The sequence below is a fragment of the Garra rufa genome, chromosome 8 (genome assembly GCF_049309525.1).
Source record: "Garra rufa chromosome 8, GarRuf1.0, whole genome shotgun sequence".
NCBI lineage: Eukaryota > Metazoa > Chordata > Actinopteri > Cypriniformes > Cyprinidae > Garra > Garra rufa.
The window spans coordinates 7,116,006-7,137,754 of NC_133368.1; the positions used below are offsets into that span (position 1 = coordinate 7,116,006).

Sequence of the window (21,749 nt, forward strand, 5' to 3'; positions counted from 1 at the left end):
TAATGAAAAAGTTTTTCACCCCATTTTAACATGGACTTCTATGGAGATAAGAACATGAAAGCACCCAAATGTACAGTAGTGGAGACACTACTGTAAACTGCTGTGTGAACGGGCCATTTTGAGACTCACACCTGTAAGTAAATGCAGTTGTCAGTCCCAAAAATGACGTGTGAAAGTAGATGTGTGAATGTGGTTTCCGCTTACCTGGGATTTAGAATGAACATGGTTAACTATGTCAAGTGTGAAAAGCCCTATGTGTTACAAAAATAAATAAATAAATACTGCAAAACAAGCTGTTCTAATAAACAGCTATTTTTGAAACACAGTACTTTGGTCAAAATGAGAAGTGTAAAGTTTGCTCATTATAGCTGTTTTCCACTAGAAACTTGTGAGCTGCTCATTTAGAAATAGAACAGAATGTGATGCCAACCTCTCATTTCCACTTTGCACTGATGACTTATCACATCAGTGAAAATCACCGTGGCAGTGTTCTACTCACGCTGGATTAATGATTAAAGTGCACTGAATTCTTGTAAACAACATAATGAACAACGCTAACCATTAAGTCTCAGACAAACACGGTGCAAATCTAAACTCAAACTGGAATAATTATTATTAAATGTGTTAAGATTATAAACAATATATCTGCACAAAACAACACCAGCCCTCAGAAAATGAGAAACGTTATGATGAATGAGACTAAAATTGTGCTTGCAAGAAATATTATAAATTGAAAGAATGAAAATATAACTAAATAACTAGATATTTACGCCTTCATGGTGCTGCTTTTTATTTGTATAGAACTAAAGGCAGCTTATTAACGAGGCTATGCAAAGGGCAGCTAGTGAGAATGCATACCATTCATAAATATCAACTCTAAACACAACCTTATGAAGAACTCACGACAAAAACCTCACAAAATCGACCATTCAATAAATAAACTGAGTGTGCAATCGAACTGTTGATCAATTAAAAAAATAAGACGTAGTAGATGACAGTGTATAGGCTATTACAGAATTATTTGCAAATGGGTCACTCGCCGACGTGTCGCCAAGGATACAGAGAAGAGTTATTTCTATTGGTCAGAGCAGAGATGGAGAGTAAAGAGTATTTCTCTATAGATCTCTATAATGCTTGCATAGAGAAGGATGATACATAGATTGGATGACATATACATAACCTACAACAAAACACAAAGTGGATACTTTCAAAAACAAATATGAAAATTGACCCTCTCCATGGTGCTGAAATGATGCTCTTCACTAAACGACTTCTTGTCTCCATACTCCATCCCACCAGTTGCATTTTACACTTCAGTTTACGCCTAAAACACTTTTGATGCATGTTTAGGTGGGAAAGCGTTCACAATGGCAATACGAATCAAATACAAAATGCAAAAGCAAAGGTGATTTTAAAATAATGCCACTCATATCTATTATAAAACCATCGTAAATGTGATTTCATATGATACATAATATACTAAATCACATCAAGCATTCGTTCTGCTGTATGTAAATAAACGTGTTCACATTGTATTTGTCATAGGCCTAAACAACTTATGTGCACAATGAAAACTGACATTCGTTAAATCGTTTTTATTGCTATTACTCTTGTATTCTTTTTTAGCGATATAAATACTTACCGTATTTCCCTGCCATCCCAAGCTGGCAGAAAACGGACATCAAAAACAGGGCTCTCCATACTCGTGGATGCATCATATTAACTATCCACGGGATTGAAGTCAGCGCGCGTTGTTTTATCGCCCTTCCGTCAAGCATTTAAATCCACATTTTGTCTGTCGGTGCCGCAGGCTTGTGCTAAACGCTTGTAGCACAAGTGATGGACGCGTCAGGTAAGACAAATTAACTGTAGGCTTACGTTTTAGGCAGTAATAAACATACAGAGACATTAACGAATGTACTGAATTTGTGGTGCGGATCTGGAGCGGGAATCACGATCTTCCTTCATCGATGTGGCGGGGACCCGCAATTACGTCATAGAGAGACCAGGAGGTTTGTGAGGAGTCTTACATGCAAAATGAAGGAAGGGAGCTAGAGCCTATACATCTGACTTCTGGTTTACCTATGAAATGAAAGAGTGGGCAGGCTGTCTGTTGACTGCAGAAGATGATGAAATCCTTGCTTATAGTTTACTCCTCCCACGAAGAGACTGAGGTGAAATGGAAAATGACATCACATATCACTGAGGAAAGAATTGATATCAAATGAACATGAGGTAAACCCATGTCCAATGACAAATGCTAAGTGTTACTCACACCTTCATTTGGAACCATATGAAACGCGTTTTCTGTGTTTATTCTAATATAGAATGTTGTTATAATATAATATTATAAAATAGAATGTTTAACATAAAACCAAAATTAGTGGTCTCAAATGGCAATACTTTTGTGCAGTAACGTTAGTAGCTGAGTTCAAGTGAGCTGAGTGGCCGTTTTAAATATAATATTACACTTGAGGTATTTGTATCAGAAGGCAAAGTTTGTTATTTAAAAAAAATATACATAGTCCTATACTAGGCGTCCAGCTGACAAACATGACAAATGAGCATTTGCTGTGTATTCCAGTGTCATAGTCATCATCATTTATACGTCACCGTAATCTACCACCAATTGAGACAGTAACAACAAAACACGTCATTTTTACAAAGAGGTGCACCGATTAAACTGAGCTGTGGTGCCACCAACTGGTCGGATATGGTCAGTGCAAACACCCTATGATATAAGCATGGCTTTGCCCTTAGACTGTTATAATACGAATTCATATTTCAGTATTACAGTATTTTCGTATTACAGTTCTGACTGTAAATGTTAAATTCTAATAAAAATGTGGCCTCAAGTCCAGATATATGAGCCCTTCTATAGAATTGGTTCAAAGTCAGAGTTGGAAACATCCTGAAAAAAAAAAAAAAACAATTCCACAAATTTTGTATGTATGCAAATTGTAAAACATCCAAGGTACATATTTCTAGTAATTGTGCAGTTACTTCTCATATTGTATTTTCAGAAGGTTTTGGAATTTTGTCCTCTTCCCAAATTTTGTCACTAATGAAACACTAATGGTTTTATTGACCTATTAAGATTTTGTTTACATCTATACGTTGTAAATATATTTTTTGCTTTTTTATTTAACAAAAAGTTTTTATTTTTTATTTTAACAATATTTCAAGTGTGATTTATGAGATTTGTTGTATTTTGTATCCAGTCTATCATTGTGAAAGTTAAGGATTCACTAGTTTGAATATTTATTGAATCAAAAACTATAGTTGATAATTCAGTATACTTTGTTTTTGACAAAACATCCCATGTTTCAGTCATGACTGCACATTTTTGATAGTGATAGTAATGTTTTGGTAGAGACCACATCACATTACAGAATTGCACAGTTCTGAAGTTGTACACACATAAAACCTAAATGTTATGTAAAAAAAAACAAAAAAAAAAAAACAATGATTTCACCACCAAAACTTCACAGAATGTTTCAGTAGTGACAATTTTAGATACTTTTGACCCTAACTCCAAGATGCTAATCAACACATGATTACCTAGCACAGTTCTGAACAACTGTACACACATAAAAACTATGTGTTATGTAAAAATATCTGAAAAGTATGCTTAATTGTAGATAAAAGGTGTTTGGTAGTGATGTTTCTTAAAGTTACACATAGATTTTCAGACTCTTGGACACATTTACCTCAAAATGATGAGGCCCATCCACATCTTGCAGCTATGAGAGAGAATGACACATGAATATTTCCTGATCATAAATGTAGGGGTGTAATTAAAATTCTTAGTAAAAGTCTCAGCCAGTGGACTAAAACATACTGTTTCAGTAGTGATGTGAAAATGCGGAATACATTTTTCATGATTTACAAAGAAAATATTAAATAAATATAACATTTTTTAAAACAACAATGGAATAACATGCAAAAATTATTTCAATATCATTTGGAATTTAGGGGTTAGGGTTCAGGAGAGCCACCTCCCAATTGAAGGTACCCAATAAATTATATATATATATTAAGGTTACTTTACTTTAAATATTATTGCAGGTTTCAATAGATAATAGAAGGATCTTAGTAAACATCTAAGATTTGAATACTTGAAGGCTTTTAAATCTGTTTTTGGTTGTGGGACAGTTGTGTGTGACCCCAATCCTTTAGAATGGCCCATATATGTAAATGTTTTATAGAGGGACCCTTGCATACTTAACATCTTTCAGTCTCCATCTCAAAATCCCGCCATGTTCCCCTTTACCCCCTCTGAGTGGCATTTCACCTTGTTGGAATCTGTGTATGTCTGTTTGGTGGGTTGCTAAGGCAGCCAGAGGGAGTTTTTGAAAGACGACCTACTGGGCAACTCCCACCACTTCCCATAACCCTTACCCATGTGTGGTTTTTCATGTCCTGCCATTTGGACACCATATTCACAGACATGATGTTTTAGTTCTTATTCAATGACTAAATAAACAAGCAAATATGAATTTAAAAAAAGTTCTGTTTATGGTCTCATTTTTATGTTTTTTTTTTAAATTTAAGGAATTAAAAAAGTAAGTTATTTAACTGATAGACACTAAGGCATGCATCTTATTTGAATAAATAGATCTGACAGCTGTTATTGAAGCACTGCTGAATTTCTGTTGTGGTTACCTGGCAACATAAACTTCATTTGTTTTGACCTTGTCAGAATTCATTTTTATCATCTTCCCGCCTGACACATGCATGTCCCAGAATTGCTCTGTAACCTAGGAAATTCCAGAGGCTACTCTCACGATCTGCTGAAAATAAATGGGATTATAAGATTAATGATGGAGCATTGTGATGATGAAATATATCTGTCATGTTTAATTAGGATCCTAAATGGTAATGTTGCTGTTTTTGAACATATTACTTTTGAATGACTACCCCTTCCAATATTTCCATTATTAAATAAACTACACACACAAACAATAAACAGGACTAAAACATCATCTAACTTGAACAATCTGTGTTTGTTTCAATGTAAAAACCAACACTAATCCATCAGTGAATGCAATTTGAACATACAATTCATCAAAACAAAAACACAAGGTCTAATCAAGTTAAAAAAAATCTTGTTTCAAAAGAGCAACAATTGCATTAAGAACTTTTTTTAATCAATTCTGCATTCACAGGCGCCACCCTTGTGTTTGCTGAAAATAATGGCGCCCCCTCCTCCCGTACGGAAAGATGGTGTTAAATTGCAAGGGTATAAATTGCATTGTTTAAGTTCCTTGAGGCACTTTTGGACACCAGAGGCAAAGACCGCAATTCATTCCATTCACACAGATGCATTCAGAGACATAAAATATGTAAAAGATTGAACTCGTATTGCATTAATATTTAAACATTTGTGTTTTGTATAAACAAGTCTAAATATAGTGTTTTGAAATTGTTGAGTCCTCATCAAGTCCAGTCTTTTTCCAAGAGGCCCTTAGGAAAGCAGCCTGGTGACGGGGTTCAGACTGGAAGTCTATTAATAACTATGACAGCAGCTGTGGAGTAACACTGGCTTCTCAGGCGCTATGGTTAGCTTTGGGAACAGCCAGGACTATGGGGGCTAGAGTGACAGAGATTGTATTTGGTATCTGATGACACAAATACACCGTTACATTACTCTGATTTCCCAGGTGCAATGTAGGAGTTTATGACACAAGAAAAGCAAATTAAGAACATCCTGTCATTGAAAGGATGATGTGGTTTGTCTAAAATATTAAGCCCTCCTCTCATAAGTAAATGATGACAAAATGAGAAAAAGCATTAAGTGCATAAGCTCAGATCAATATAACATGGCATATGATCAATCAGTTCCCAAAAAAACACAAAACTTGTGCTAACTGAAAGAAAATGAGTTGATAAAAAGATTAAATCCAATATTTGATAATAACATAGCATAGCGAGAGATTTATAAGCAGTTTTTTTTTACAGGCCAGTTATTTTTGACCGTGAACACCACAAGTATAACAAGGTGGGGGGTCCCAAACAAGTACAAAATAGTAATTTTAGTTGTTATACTCTGTGTGAGAAGAGTCACTAAGGTCTAGTTAAAGAATTAGTTCAAATTTAAATTAAAATTTCCTGATAATTTACTCACCCATATGTAATTCAAGATGTTCATGTCTTTCTTTCTTCAGTTGAAAAGAAATTAAGGGTTTTGAGGAAAACATTCCAGGATTTTTCTCTATATAGTTGACTTCAATGGGCATCAGTGGGTTGAAGGTCCAAATTGCAGTTTCAGTGCAGCTTCAAAGGGCTCTACACGATCCCAGCCAAGGAATAAGGGTCTTATATAATAAAGTCGAAATATTTCAAGAATAAAGTCAAAATATTGCGAGAATAAAGTCGAAATATTGCGAGAATAAAGTTGAGATATTTCGAGAATAAAGTCAAAATATTTCGAGAATGAAGTCAAAATATTATTAGAATAAAGTCAAAATATTTTAAAAATAAAGTCGAAATACTACAAGAATAAAGTTGAAATATTACAAGAATAAAGTTGAAATATTGCGAGAAAAAAGTCGAAATATTTTGACAATGAAGTCGAAACACTACAAGAATAAAGTCAAAATATTTTGAGAATAAAGTCGAGATATTTCAAGAATAAAGTCCAAATATTATGAGAATAAAGTCAAAATATTTCAAAAATAAAGCCGAAATACTACAAGAATAAAGTCAAAACATTTTGAGAATAAAGTCGAGATATTTCGAGAATAAAGTCAAAATATTTCGAGAATGAAGTCAAAATATTATTAGAATAAAGTCAAAATATTTTGAGAATAAAGTCGAGATATTTTGACAACAAACTAGAAACACTACATGAATAAAGTCAAAATATTTTGAGAATAAAGTCAAGATATTTCAAGAATAAAGTCCAGATATTATGAGAATAAAGTCAAAATATTTCAAAAATAAAGTCAAAATACTACAAGAATAAAGTCAAAACATTTTGAGAATAAAGTCGAGATATTTCGAGAATAAAGTCAAAATATTTCGAGAATGAAGTCAAAATATTATTAGAATAAAGTCAAAATATTTTGAGAATAAAGTCGAGATATTTTGACAACAAACTAGAAACACTACAAGAATAAAGTCAAAATATTTTGAGAATAAAGTCAAGATATTTCAAGAATAAAGTCCAGATATTATGAGAATAAAGTCAAAATATTTCAAAAATAAAGTCAAAATACTACAAGAATAAAGTCAAAACATTTTGAGAATAAAGTCGAGATATTTCGAGAATAAAGTCAAAATATTTCGAGAATGAAGTCAAAATATTATTAGAATAAAGTCAAAATATTTTGAGAATAAAGTCGAGATATTTTGACAACAAACTAGAAACACTACAAGAATAAAGTCAAAATATTTTGAGAATAAAGTCAAGATATTTCAAGAATAAAGTCCAGATATTATGAGAATAAAGTCAAAATATTTCAAAAATAAAGTCAAAATACTACAAGAATAAAGTCAAAACATTTTGAGAATAAAGTCGAGATATTTCGAGAATAAAGTCAAAATATTTCGAGAATGAAGTCAAAATATTATTAGAATAAAGTCAAAATATTTTGAGAATAAAGTCGAGATATTTTGACAACAAACTAGAAACACTACAAGAATAAAGTCAAAATATTTTGAGAATAAAGTCAAGATATTTCAAGAATAAAGTCCAGATATTATGAGAATAAAGTCAAAATATTTCAAAAATAAAGTCAAAATACTACAAGAATAAAGTCAAAACATTTTGAGAATAAAGTCGAGATATTTCGAGAATAAAGTCAAAATATTTCGAGAATGAAGTCAAAATATTATTAGAATAAAGTCAAAATATTTTGAGAATAAAGTCGAGATATTTTGACAACAAACTAGAAACACTACAAGAATAAAGTCAAAATATTTTGAGAATAAAGTCAAGATATTTCAAGAATAAAGTCCAGATATTATGAGAATAAAGTCAAAATATTTCAAAAATAAAGTCAAAATACTACAAGAATAAAGTCAAAACATTTTGAGAATAAAGTCGAGATATTTCGAGAATAAAGTCAAAATATTTCGAGAATGAAGTCAAAATATTATTAGAATAAAGTCAAAATATTTTGAGAATAAAGTCGAGATATTTTGACAACAAACTAGAAACACTACAAGAATAAAGTCAAAATATTTTGAGAATAAAGTCAAGATATTTCAAGAATAAAGTCCAGATATTATGAGAATAAAGTCAAAATATTTCAAAAATAAAGTCAAAATACTACAAGAATAAAGTCAAAACCTTTTGAGAATAAAGTCGAGATATTTCGAGAATAAAGTCAAAATATTTCGAGAATGAAGTCAAAATATTATTAGAATAAAGTCAAAATATTTTGAGAATAAAGTCGAGATATTTTGACAACAAACTAGAAACACTACAAGAATAAAGTCAAAATATTTTGAGAATAAAGTCAAGATATTTCAAGAAAAAAGTCCAGATATTATGAGAATAAAGTCAAAATATTTCAAAAATAAAGTCAAAATACTACAAGAATAAAGTCAAAACATTTTGAGAATAAAGTCGAGATATTTCGAGAATAAAGTCAAAATATTTCGAGAATGAAGTCAAAATATTATTAGAATAAAGTCAAAATATTTTGAGAATAAAGTCGAGATATTTTGACAACAAACTAGAAACACTACAAGAATAAAGTCAAAATATTTTGAGAATAAAGTCAAAATATTTTGAGAATAAAGTCGAGATATTTCAAGAATAAAGTAGAAATATTACGAGAATAAAGTAGAAATATTATGAGAAAAAAGTAAAAAATTACAAGAATAAAGTTGAAATATTACAAGAATAAAGTTGAAATATTGCGAGAAAAAAGTCGAAATATTTTGACAACGAAGTCGAAACACTACAAGAATAAAGTCAAAATATTTTGAGAATAAAGTCGAGATATTTCAAGAATAAAGTCCAAATATTATGAGAATAAAGTCAAAATATTTCAAAAATAAAGTCGAAATACTACAAGAATAAAGTCAAAACATTTTGAGAATAAAGTCGAGATATTTCGAGAATAAAGTCAAAATATTTCGAGAATGAAGTCAAAATATTATTAGAATAAAGTCAAAATATTTTGAGAATAAAGTCGAGATATTTTGACAACAAACTAGAAACACTACAAGAATAAAGTCAAAATATTTTGAGAATAAAGTCAAAATATTTCAAAAATAAAGTCAAAATACTACAAGAATAAAGTCAAAACATTTTGAGAATAAAGTCGAGATATTTCGAGAATAAAGTCAAAATATTTCGAGAATGAAGTCAAAATATTATTAGAATAAAGTCAAAATATTTTGAGAATAAAGTCGAGATATTTTGACAACAAACTAGAAACACTACAAGAATAAAGACAAAATATTTTGAGAATAAAGTCAAAATATTTTGAGAATAAAGTCGAGATATTTCAAGAATAAAGTAGAAATATTACGAGAATAAAGTAGAAATATTATGAGAAAAAAGTAAAAAATTACAAGAATAAAGTCGAAATATTGCAAGAATAAAGTTGAAATATTAAGAGAATAAAGTAAAAATACTACAAGAATGAAGCCAAAATATATTATATAGGCATGCGCAATAGTCTAGAATATACTTCTAAAACATTATAACTTTAATCTCGTAATTGCAAAAAAAATTATTTTCATAATTTTAACTTTATTCTCAAAACATTTTGACTTTATTTTTGTAATTTTTACTTCATTTTCGAAATATTTCGACTTTATTCTCAGAATTGCTACTTTATTTTCCAAATATTTAGACTTTATTCTCGTAATTTAAATTTTATTCTCGTAATATTTCGACTTTAGTCTCAGAATTTCAACTTTATTCTCAAAATATCTTGACTTTATTCTCATAATATTTAGACTTTATTCTCACAATATTTCGACTTTATTCTCGTACCTTTGACTTTATTCTCGAAATATTATTACTTCTATCTTATAATCTTAGTTTTTTTTATGTGGCACTAAAACACTGTCCTATAAAGACCACTATATGGAGAAAAATCCTGGAACGTTTTTCTCAAAAACCTTAATTTCTTTTCGACTGAAGAAAGACAGACATGAACATTTTGGATGGCATGGGGGTGAGTAAATTATCAGGAATTTTTTATTCTAGAAGTGAACTAATCCTTTAATATTTAACATTTTAAGTCAAAAAGCCATGTAGAATTATTAATGTAATATTATTTTTATCGTGGTAAAACAGCTCTTCCTGGTAAGCATCCTCATGTGCAGAATAAATGACAGCACATATTCTATGTGACGTGACCTGTGCCACCTCATGCTCCATCCATTTGCTCCACCCAGCTGCTGGAAACCAGACCTCATGACAGCTGAGAAAGCAAGGTTTAGAAAAGAGAGAGAGAAGTGGCCAACGTGTGGGGTGATAGTGACAGAAGAATGTGGGTGGGGGCAGACTGGGTGCTAGCTACACTATATATATAGTCCAGCTTCGCTGCTTGACCCTCATTCTACCACACAGCCCTAAGCGAACCAGCATTTGCACACCGAACAAACCTTAGAGGCCCAGTCATGAGCAAGTCATATTCAGCTTCAGCCGAGTCGGCTTCCTCTTACCGCCGTACCTTCGGCTCTGGCCTGGGCTCCTCCATTTTCTCTGGCCGTGCAGGTTCCTCTGGATCCTCTCGTGTGTCCTCCAGAGTCTATGAGGTGACCAAGAGCTCCTCTTCTCCCATTTTTTCCAGCCAGCGCGCATCCGGTGCTTCATTTGGTGGTGGACCAATGGTCCGTTCCTATGCAGGCCTTGGTGAGAAGCTGGACTTCAATCTGGCTGATGCCATGAACCAGGACTTCCTCAATACACGCACTAATGAGAAGGCAGAGCTGCAGCATCTCAACGACCGTTTCGCCAGCTACATCGAGAAGGTGCGCTTCCTTGAGCAGCAGAACCAAGCGTTGTCCGTGGAGATCGAACGCCTGCGGGGCCGAGAGCCCACACGCATCGCAGAGATGTATGAGGAGGAGATGAGAGAGCTGCGCAGACAGGTGGATGCACTGACCAATCAGAGATCCCGCATCGAGATTGAGAGAGACAACCTGGCTGATGACCTGCATAAACTAAAACAGAGGTGAGACCTTTGAGATTTGTGGTCATCTTCACTGAAATTCAAGATAACAGGATATTGCCATAGCTGTTGACCAAACACTAACTCTAACTCTAACCTTCAATATCCAGACAGTATCTCTTACAGTACTGATTTTGTGTTAAAGTAATTTGGTTTATTCCTCTCAGAGTGCATAACTGCTTATTTATAGGAGGCATGGTGACTTTTATAATATAGTATCCCTGTTGAAAAAAACAGCATATGCTGGTTAGGTATGTTTTGAAGCATGGCAGCTGGTTTAAGCTGGTTATAAGCTGGTCCAAAGCAGAAGCTAGTTGCTAGTTTAGGACCAGCACTTGACCAGCTTAAACTAGCTCATAACCAGCTCAGAATCATCTAAGGACCAGCTTAAACCAGCTCAAACCAGCCGCTATGCTTCAAAACATACCAAACCAGCATATGCTGTTTTTTTAAGGAATACTCTTAAAAATAAAGGTTATTTGTTGGCATCTATGGATGAATATATAAAGAACATTTAACATCCACAGAACATTTTCATTCCACGAAAGGTTCTTAAACATTCTTTAGAAGGTTCCATGTTCTTCACACTAAGATTTTCTTCTGTTCGATGAAAGGTTCTTTGAGGAAACAAAAATGCTGCTTCTATGGCATTTCTGTTGAAAAAAAAAAACAGGATATGCTGGTTAGGTATGTTTTGAAGCATGGCAGCTGGTTTAAGATGGTGCTTAGTTGGTCATGTGCTGGTTTAAGCTGGTTATGAGCTGGTCCAAGACAGAAGCTAGTTGCTAGTTTATGACCAGCACCTGACTGACCAGCTTAAACCAGCTCAAACCAGCCGCTATGCTTCAAAACATACCTAACCAGCATATGCTGTTTTTTAAGGAATACTCTTAAAAATAAAGGTTATTTGTTGGCATCTATGGTTTCATGAAGAACATTTAACATCCACAGAACATTTTCATTCCACGAAAGGTTCTTAAACATTCTTTAGAAGGTTCCATGTTCTTCACACTAAGATTCTTTTTTAGAATTGTTCGATGAAAGGTTCTCTAAGGAAACAGAAAAATGCTGCTTCTATGGTATTCCTGTTGAAAAAAAAAAAAGATATGCAGCTGGTTTGAGCTGGTCCTTAGTTGGTCATGTGCCGGTTTAAGCTGGTCCTTAGTTGGTCATGTGCCGGTTTAAGCTGGTCCTTAGTTGGTCATGTGCCGGTTTAAGCTGGTCCTTAGTTGGTCATGTGCTGGTTTAAGCTGGTCCTTAGTTGGTCATGTGCCGGTTTAAGCTGGTCCTTAGTTGGTCATGTGCCGGTTTAAGCTGGTCCTTAGTTGGTCATGTGCTGGTTTAAGCTGGTCCTTAGTTGGTCATGTGCTGGTTTAAGCTGGTCCTTAGTTGGTCATGTGCCGGTTTAAGCTGGTCCTTAGTTGGTCATGTGCTGGTTTAAGCTGGTTATGAGCTGGTCCAAAGCAGAATCTAGTTGCTAGTTTAGGACCAGCACCTGACTGACCAGCTTAAACTAGCTCATAACCAGCTCAGAACCATCTAAGGACCAGCTTAAACCATCTCAAACCAGCTGCCATGCATCAAAACATATTTAAACAGCATATGCTGTTATTTAAGGATTACTCTTAAAAATATTTTTTATTGCCATCTATGGTTCCATGAAGAACATTTAACATCCATGGAACCTTTTCATTCCACGAAAGGTTCTTAAACATTCTTTAGAAGGTTCCACGTTCTTCACACTAAGTAAAAAGATTCTTTTTAGAACTGTTCACTGAAAGGTTCTTTGAGGAACCAAAAATGCTGCTTTTATGGCATTCCTGTTGGAAAAAAAACAGCACATGCTGGTTAGGTGTGTTTTGAAGCACGGCTGCTGGTTTGAGCTGGTTTAAGATGGTCCTTAGCTGGTCATGAGCTGGTTTAAGCTGGTCCTAAGCAACTAGCTCCTGCTCAGGATCAACACATGACCAGCTGAAGATCAGCATTAACCAGCTCAAACCAGCAGCCAAGCTTCAAACCATACCTAACTAGCATATGCTTTATTTTCAGCAGGGATCACTGCAAAAAAATCTTGTTTCATAACCTTTATTTTTAAGTGTGAATGTGGGTCCTGGAAGAAGTCACATAACGTACTGGAAGTCATGATGGTGCATGATTAAATTGGGAACTTAGACATTATTAGACCTCTACCAACTATTCCTAACTGCTAAACGTCTACCCAACATTCTATAACAATATGCACCCAGGTTCTCCAACAATGACATCATGGCCATATTTATAAAACACAACCACTAGACATGAAACGGAGACCACAGGAAAGTCAGAGTTCAGGACCACCTCAGATGTAAAGACAACATGAATGCAAGAATGCTTACTGTATGTCAGGGTATACAGTAACTGCAAGCAGCAACCACCAGTGTAACTCGTGTCTATGAGATCAAAAAGACTATAAGAGTGTTATTCCTATTTGCAAAAGGACCCAGAATCACATTACACATTGCCCAGATTAGCCTGCTATTATTAGCCTCTTCAATACACCCCCCAGCACTGCAGAGAATGCACATCCCTAAAAATAGCCCTTATCTCCCTCACAGTGTGTGTGTGTGTGTGTATGTGTGTGTGTGTGTGTGTGTGTGTCTGTCTGAGTGCATTTCACTTAAGGGACCCACAGTAATCACCCCACGTTATCAGCACTAATTAACGATAACTGTTTAAAGCCTAACAACAGCGATTGCTATTTCTAGACATTGTTCAAAGTGAACCCAATGGTGGGCTGCTTTGAAATCCCTGTTAAATAAAACAGCATAGGATACCTAGTATGTTTTGAAGCATGGCAGCTAATTTGAGCTGGTCCTGAGCAGGAGCTAGTTGCTTAGAACCAGCTTAAACCAGCTCAGGACCAGCTGCCATGCTTATAACAAATAAGCTTTCCATTGATGAATTTGGCTGAGATACAATTATTTGAATATCTGAAATCTGAGGGTGCAAAAAAATCTAAATATTGAGAAAATCGCCTTAAAGACGTCCAAATGAAGTTCTTAGCAATGCATATTACTAATCAAAAATTAAGTTTGAACATGGAACATGGAACATGATCTTTACTGAATATCCTAATAATTTTTGGCATAAAAGAAAAATCGATAATTTTGACCCATACAGTGTATTTTTGGTTATTGCTACAAATACACCCGTGTGACTTAAGACTGGTTTTGTGGTCCAGGGTCACATATAGGGAATATATAGATCTATTTTAGGGATTATATAGAAGAATTTTAGCTCTCCATTACTTTTTAGACTTCATGGGAGCTACAAAATTGGAATGCATGGTATAATTTATGGCACTCCTTTCATCTCTCTGATGAAAATATCAGATGCCATCTGACTGCCAACAATTACATTCATGAAACCAGATATGTGCCACATTAACAACATGCCTCCTGCAAAAGACTCAGGGACGTTTACATTAAACCGGAGCCTTGCGTGACTTCAAGTAGTATGTGAGAATATAATGTGCATGAAGGAATGACAACTTCACGTCTCTCTCAGCATATCTCAAAGATAGAGGACACTCAGGACACCTTGGCTATTACAACAGGCTCTATTTCTGGCTATGTAGGAATTCTTATATAACAAATTACAATATACGTCATTGAAGACCATCTTGCTTAAATCGTAAAGATTTAACAGACTAGTTAAAAAACTTTTAGTAGTATTCAAAATCACTTAAAAATTCTGTCTTTCATCCACAGACTTCAAGAGGAGATCCACCTGAAAGAGGAAGCTGAGAACAACCTCTCTGCTTTTAGAGCTGTATGTTTTTTTACTGTACATCAACTTTAGTTTTCAGCAAAATGTCAAATTTTACTTTTGGTGAAACAAAACGCGTAACTAAAATTTAAGCATCCTATTGTTCTTTCGCATCATGTAGGATGTAGATGCTGCCACTCTGGCCAGGCTGGACCTGGAAAGACGTATTGAAGGCCTTCATGAAGAGATTGCATTCCTCAAGAAGATCCATGAGGAGGTTCGTATGCACCTATTAAAGCATTCCTCAACATTTCCCAAAACTCTACGTGACTAACTGTTCGTCTCTTTCACTGTCTGCAACCTCCCCCACTCTCATACCCAGCATACAACACATACACTGACCTTTTACTCACGAGGCTCTGAAGTCAAGTTCTTTAAATGCTCTCTCTGCTTTTTATTTGACATGTAAGGATGAAATGGTCACATGTGTGTCTGTGTGCCTGTCAGCTGCGCACTGACAGTGAGGGGGCAGTGCGAAGCTGTGGAACAGATGCATCCCTATAATTAAACAGAGAGAGATTCTCTGAGACGCAGCTGTGAGAAGGGCGGTGGAAAAAGAAAAAGGCCTTACAAGGCCTCGCAGTCCTACAATTACAACATAACTATCAGAGACTAGAAATAATTACAGCCACACTCTTGAGAATAAAGATTCCAAAGGGGGTTTTCACAGCTATGCCAATTAAGATCCATTTTGGGTTTCCTAAAGAACCTTTCAGCAATCAGTTCTTAAAAAAAACCAACATTTTAATCATCTCAAGAATGTTTTTCCACCATAAAGAACCTTTTGTGCAGTGGAAAGGTTCCATGGATGTTAAAGGTTCTTCATGGAACCTCAATGCCAATATGGAAACTTTACTTTTAAGAGTGTGTGTGTTTTATACACTTAAAGGGATAGTACACCCAAAAATTAAAAATCTTTTGTTAATTACTCACCTTTGTGTCGTTTCAAACCTGTAAGACCTTCGTTCATCTTCTGGAACACAAATTAAGATATGTTTAATGAAATCCAAGAGCTTTTTACAAGAGAGACGTCATGGTACTGTCGTGAAAGTCTGACACGGAAGTTATTTTTGTTTTCTTTGTGCACAAAAAGTATTCTCGTTGTTTCTTTAAATTGAGCACTGATGTCACATGGACTAATTTAACAAAGTCCTTAAAGGAGTAGTTCACTTTGAGAACAAAAATTTACAGATAATGTACTCACCCCCTTGTGATCCAAGATGTTCATGTCTTTCTTTCTTCAGTTGTAAGGAAATTATGTTTTTTGAGGAAAACATTGCAGGATTTCTCTCCATATAATGGACTTCTATGGTGCCCCCGAGTTTGAACTTCCAAAATGCTGTTTAAATGCAGCTTCAAATGGCTCTAAATGATCCCAGCTGAGGAAAAAAAGGGTCTTATCTAGCAAAACGATCAGTTATTTTCTAAATAAAATGACAATTTCTATACTTTTTAACCTCAAACGTTCGTCTTGTCTAGCTCAGTGTGTACTCTGTTTAGAGATTAAAAAGTATATAAATTGTAAATGTTTTTAGAAAATAACCGATCGTTTTGCTAGATAAGACCCTTCTTTCTTGGCTGGGATCATTTAGAGCCCTTTGAAACTGCATTTAAACTGCATTTTGGAAGTTCAAACTTGGGGGCACCATAGAAGTCCATTATATGGAGAGAAATCCTGAAATGTTTTCCTCTGGTATTTCATCAAAAATATCTTTATTTGTGTTCCAAAGATGAATGAAAGTCTTACGGGTTTGGAACAACATGAGAGTGAGTAATTAATGACAGAATTTTCAGTTTTAGGTGAACTTTTCTTTTAACATTTCACATGCTGGATTCCATACCCGCTTCACTCTCAGAATGACACTAACTGGCTTCAAAGACCAATCAAGCCTCAACTTGTCAAGTAAAATGACAATACATAAGCAACGTCTCCATTTACCTTTTCCTTTAGGAGATCCGTGAGCTGCAAAGCCAGATGCAGGAGAGTCAGGTGCAGATCCAAATGGACATGTCCAAACCAGACCTGACTGCTGCCCTGAGGGACATCCGCATACAGTACGAGGGTATCGCCGCCAAGAATATTGCCGAGGCTGAGGAATGGTACAAGTCTAAGGTCTGCATCAGAGATTTTGAATAGGCTACATTGAGATCTGAAAGTAGCCAGGTTTTTGAGCTAAGCTATTTTGTTCCACCCTCAGGTTTCAGATCTGAACCAGGCAGTAAACAAGAATAATGATGCTCTCAGACAAGCCAAGATGGAGACCATGGAGTTCCGTCACCAGATCCAGTCCTACACTTGCGAGATCGACTCTCTCAAGGGCACCGTAAGTCCTTAAAGATTCTGTGAATGGGCTCTAAGCCGAGTTATTATTTCCCAGCCAAAACAAATATTAGCTGAGCCTCAGCACAGCTGAATCCACCTTATTACCAATTATGAAGTCTTTAATATGTCTCCCCAGGTGCTCAATGAATAAATTTGATTCAGCAAAGAGCCAGTAATGGCTCACTGTATCACTAGAAATATCTTCTGGAATTCATCTGCAGTTTTTATTAATATTCCACTCAGATTATTCCAAATTCCCTTTGTGCATGAGTTTTACCCTACCTACTTTTTATCTTTGCCTTCTCTCAATCTCCATCTTTCTGTCTTTCCTTTCACAGAATGAGTCCTTGATAAGGCAAATGAGGGAGATGGAGGAGAGGTTGGGTCACGAGGCTGGTGGTTATCAGGACACCATTTCCCGTCTTGAGTCTGAGATCACAAAAATGAAGGATGAGATGGCTCGCCACCTCCGTGAGTACCAGGATCTGCTGAATGTTAAGATGGCACTTGATGTGGAGATCGCCACCTACAGGAAGCTTCTGGAAGGAGAGGAGAGCAGGTGAGAGATTTAAATATTTAGACATTTGCTTACTGCTTCCTTTAACTGACACAACAAAGCTTTATTTTATATTATTATTTTTCATATTTTCAGGATCTCCCTTCCTGCGCAGTCCTTCTCTTCCCTGAGTTTCAGAGGTAAGTTCTTTCACACTTTCACACTTCTTAAAGGGACAGTTTGTCTAAAATAAAGCAACTCTGCCATCATTCTAAACATATCACACATATACGATTTATTTTGTGTAATTGTTAGTGCTGTCAAAATTAGCGTGTTAATGCAGGCAGGCTATTAAGTTGTTTCCAGTTACAAACATTTACCATAGGGGCAGGGCTAAGGTTGGCCACCCCACTCACATCTCATTTATTTAGTTGCAGAATTTCTTTATGACCATATCAAATGGCAGACTTTTCAGACAGGCAATCCAACTTCACTTCAGCGCCAGGCGCTAGTCAAACAAATGCTGGAAAGGTACAAGTGGTGAGGAACCTTTAGTAGAACAACAGTGAACTGTGGTCAGATGAGATGTTGTCAGGCCATATGCCAGTAAAAGCTAATTTTCCTGTCCTGTTTTTAGCATTTTAGCATTTTAAAGCGCTAATGAAACTATGCACTGCAAAAAATGCTTTTCTACTTAAGATTTTTGTTTCAGCCAGAATATCTTAACATTCTTAAATCAAGAAGGATTTTCTAGACAAGTAAAAATTATTGTCTTTTTTCCGGAAAAAAATAAGTCAAAATTAAGTCTGTTTTTGCTTGAAACAAGCTAAATATTCTGCCAATGGGGTAAGAAAAATAATCTTGTTTTCTGTTTGAAATAAGATTTTTTTTTCTTACCCCATTGGCAGATTATTTTGCTTGTTCTAAGCAAAAAATCACTTAATTTTGGCTTGTTTTTCTGAAAACAAGAAAATAATTTTTACTCGTCTAGAAAATCCATGGTTTAAGAATTTTCAGTTATTTTGGCTGGAAACAAGACAAAAAAATCTAAGTAAGAAAAGCATTTTTTGCAGTGTGAGCATGCGTGCCAGATCCACATCACGTTTAGCAGCGGTAGCTCTTAAAGTAATAGCAGCCAAATAAGATAATAACCCAGTTGCTGTTATTTCTATTACTCAAAGAACAAAAGAATCATCTATATTTTTTTTATTTAACATTTAGTGTTTGACAACTTGATTCAATTTCTGTATATTTCCTGCTTGCTGAAGGCACAGTAAATAATGGGTTTATGTGAAGTTTGTTTTAAGTTCACTAAAATTAGAAGCTTTTTAAAGTCTAATAAATGTTAAAATGACTAGCCAATGGTTAAACATTAGGAAATTCTTCTAGAGACATCAGTAGTATTGGTATCAGTGATACTCACCTTCAGTCATAAAAAATATTTAACAAATATTAAAAATATACTGTCTTTATGTTGTTTCTACGTTGATTTAAAGATTGAATGTGAAATTATTGCAATATAAAAGTATATGTAAAACTGTAATGTTAGGTGTGATTAATCACGATTAATCGCAATTAATTTTTAGAAAAATGTTCGATTGATTAGTTCATTTTGTAATCGACTGACAGCACCAGTAATTGTTTTGTCCTTACAATCAAAGTCACTGGGGTTTCAAAACAACTTTATAAACATCGAAACGTTTTCAAAAAAATATATTTTTGGGATGAACTGTCCCTTTAATAATAGAGATCTTTGACCAAAACTTGTCTTCTTCATCCACAAGGGGGGGCAAAGCCATTGTTTTTTAAAAATACTTACCTCTCTGTCTGCTTTGTTGTGTTTGAGCACCTCAACTAAAGATGATATCAATAATGCAGTATTTATGTATTTACTATATAAGAGTGAGTTTAATGATGCTGATGTTGTGAACTGTGTTGCTATAGAGACCAGCCCAGAGCAGCACCAGCAACAACAACAACAACAACAACAACAACAACAGCGCTCATCTGAAGTCCACTCTAAGAAAACAGTTCTGATCAAGACCATTGAGACCCGGGATGGCGAGGTAACAAAAACGCACAAACAAACACTCGCTAGCAGGCTGGTAATTGCTTGACACAACTATTCATATTTATGAACTTTACAGGCCGACTAACCTCTATAATCAATATCATCAAAATGATTTTCTATTTTACTCTAGACTAGGACAAGTGAGGGCAAGAGTGCCCTCAGTGCTCAGTGTGTAAGTTCAGCCATGGCTCATTTGTTTCAGTCTTTCCCCAAAAAACGTCCTGTTTCCTATTAACCAGCACTGCACTACAGAATCCTCCGATTCTCATGTGTATCACTGTTAATATCTGTTTTCTGCTCTGCTGAATATCACACAGAGTGTTTCTGCACAGCACATACGGAGAAGTATATTTATCAAAGAATGTGTCCTTGCACTAGCCCAGTATTGATTTCCATCAGGAAATGGGCTGTTTTAACTTATAGAAAAGCCTCAGCTGTCTCTGTTCCTTATTACTGAGTATCAAACATTCACTTTAAAGCACTTTTGTTTTTTTTCCCCCAACATGTATGTGCTGCCATCTGTGCATGTGAATCATCTGTATCCTATTCAGACCCCGTTGCTCTAATCATTCCTCTTTTTTCCTCTCCCTTCAGGTCGTCAGTGAGTCCACACAGCACCAGCAGGAAAGCATCTAAAGCCTATGAAACAGATTGAGTTTCATAAAATTCCCTTCCCTAACTTGCATTTTCACCGATGGCCTCAGGCTTTTTATGCACACGCCCAGTATTGCCATGACCCATTACCGCATATGTGCATGACGCACAGAGACAAAAGGAAAGTGAGCTGAAGATCGAGAAGGAGAACGAGCAAAACGGCATAATATGCATATTGTCTGGAGAGTCCTGAATGTGGCCAGTTGATCTCAGAGTTTTTGTTTATATGAACGTATAATGTGTGCATGTGTGGTAGGGTCATATCTGAGAAACTGTGTTCCACTGCTACAAAAAGACAGCAATAAACTGCACTGTATTTTCCTCCTATAAAATTGAAGGTTCTGTACTTTTTGGATTAATCTTATATTAGTAAAATCATTTTTAAGTAAATTTACTACAAAAGACAGCAATAAAATGCTAAGTATTTTCCTCTGATAACTCATCTGTGTATGAAAACAACAATCAGCAGCAGAAATAGAGAGAGAGACGTGTGTGTGATCACATATGAGTGGGTATACATGTACTGTAAAGGTTTCTGTGATTTTGGATTAATCTCAGGCATAATATATAGTAAAATAAGAATTACTTTCCATCAAAATCCATCAAGAAGATATTAAGCATGAACATGGACTGTTGTTGCTCATGCAAAAGATTAACTCATACTGACCTTTTGCAAATCTAGAGTATATTAAATATTAAATAGACTTTCTGCATAATGAAAACAGTAATATATTTATGAAAACAAAAAATGTCTTTCCTTCTTCAGTCTAAAAGAAATTAATTTTTTTCAGGAAAATATTCCAGTATTTTACTCCAGTTTTAATGCAGCTTCAAAGGGCTCTACATGATCCCAGCCAAGGAATAAGGGTCTTATCTATCAAAACAATAGGTCATTTTCTACGAAAAATGCAAATCTATACTTTTCAATAGGGCTACTCGACTGTGGCAAAAATCTTAATCACGATTATTTTGGTCAATATTGCACTGCACGGATCCAATATACTTTTACACACATATTTTCATTCCCAACTGTTCACGTTAATTTGAGACATAACTGACGAAGGTTTACACGAATAACCACCAAATGACACATTTTGACTTACAGTCAAGCCCAAAATTATTCATACCCCTGGCAAATTCTGACTTAAAGTTACTTTTATTCAACCAGCAAGTTTTTTTGACCGGAAATGACACAGGCTTCTCCCAAAAGATAATAAGACAATGTACAAGAGGCATCATTGTGGAAAAAAATAT

General features: G+C 35.0%; 2 protein-coding genes across 2 annotated transcripts in view; one reads left to right on the forward strand and one right to left on the reverse strand.

Annotated features, from left to right (window-relative positions):
- The window catches only part of ptprna (protein tyrosine phosphatase receptor type Na), a 34,069-nt gene extending 32,021 nt beyond the window's left edge, over positions 1-2,048 (reverse strand). The window contains exon 1 of the mRNA XM_073845542.1: positions 1,643-2,048. Within this exon, the coding sequence (XP_073701643.1) occupies positions 1,643-1,778 (136 nt within the window). The 5' untranslated portion in view covers positions 1,779-2,048. The remainder of the gene's footprint in view (positions 1-1,642) is intronic.
- An 8,487-nt stretch (positions 2,049-10,535) lies between these two features.
- desma (desmin a) lies at positions 10,536-20,924 on the forward strand. The gene is made up of 9 exons (XM_073845952.1): positions 10,536-11,147; positions 14,894-14,954; positions 15,073-15,168; positions 16,903-17,064; positions 17,150-17,275; positions 17,613-17,833; positions 17,927-17,970; positions 19,715-19,836; positions 20,436-20,924. Exons 1-9 carry the CDS (start codon positions 10,591-10,593, stop codon positions 20,475-20,477), a joined length of 1,431 nt encoding a protein of 476 aa, XP_073702053.1. The 5' UTR covers positions 10,536-10,590; the 3' UTR covers positions 20,478-20,924.
- The last annotated feature ends 825 nt before the right edge of the window (positions 20,925-21,749 follow it).

Bases quoted from the DNA above. Each gene is read 5' to 3' on its own strand.
- desma (XM_073845952.1), top strand. From the start codon at position 10,591: ATGAGCAAGTCATATTCAGCTTCAGCCGAGTCGGCTTCCTCTTACCGC. The intron at 11,148-14,893 runs GTGAGACCTTTG...TTTCATCCACAG, and splicing joins CTGCATAAACTAAAACAGAG to ACTTCAAGAGGAGATCCACC. The intron at 15,169-16,902 runs GTTCGTATGCAC...CTTTTCCTTTAG, and splicing joins TCAAGAAGATCCATGAGGAG to GAGATCCGTGAGCTGCAAAG.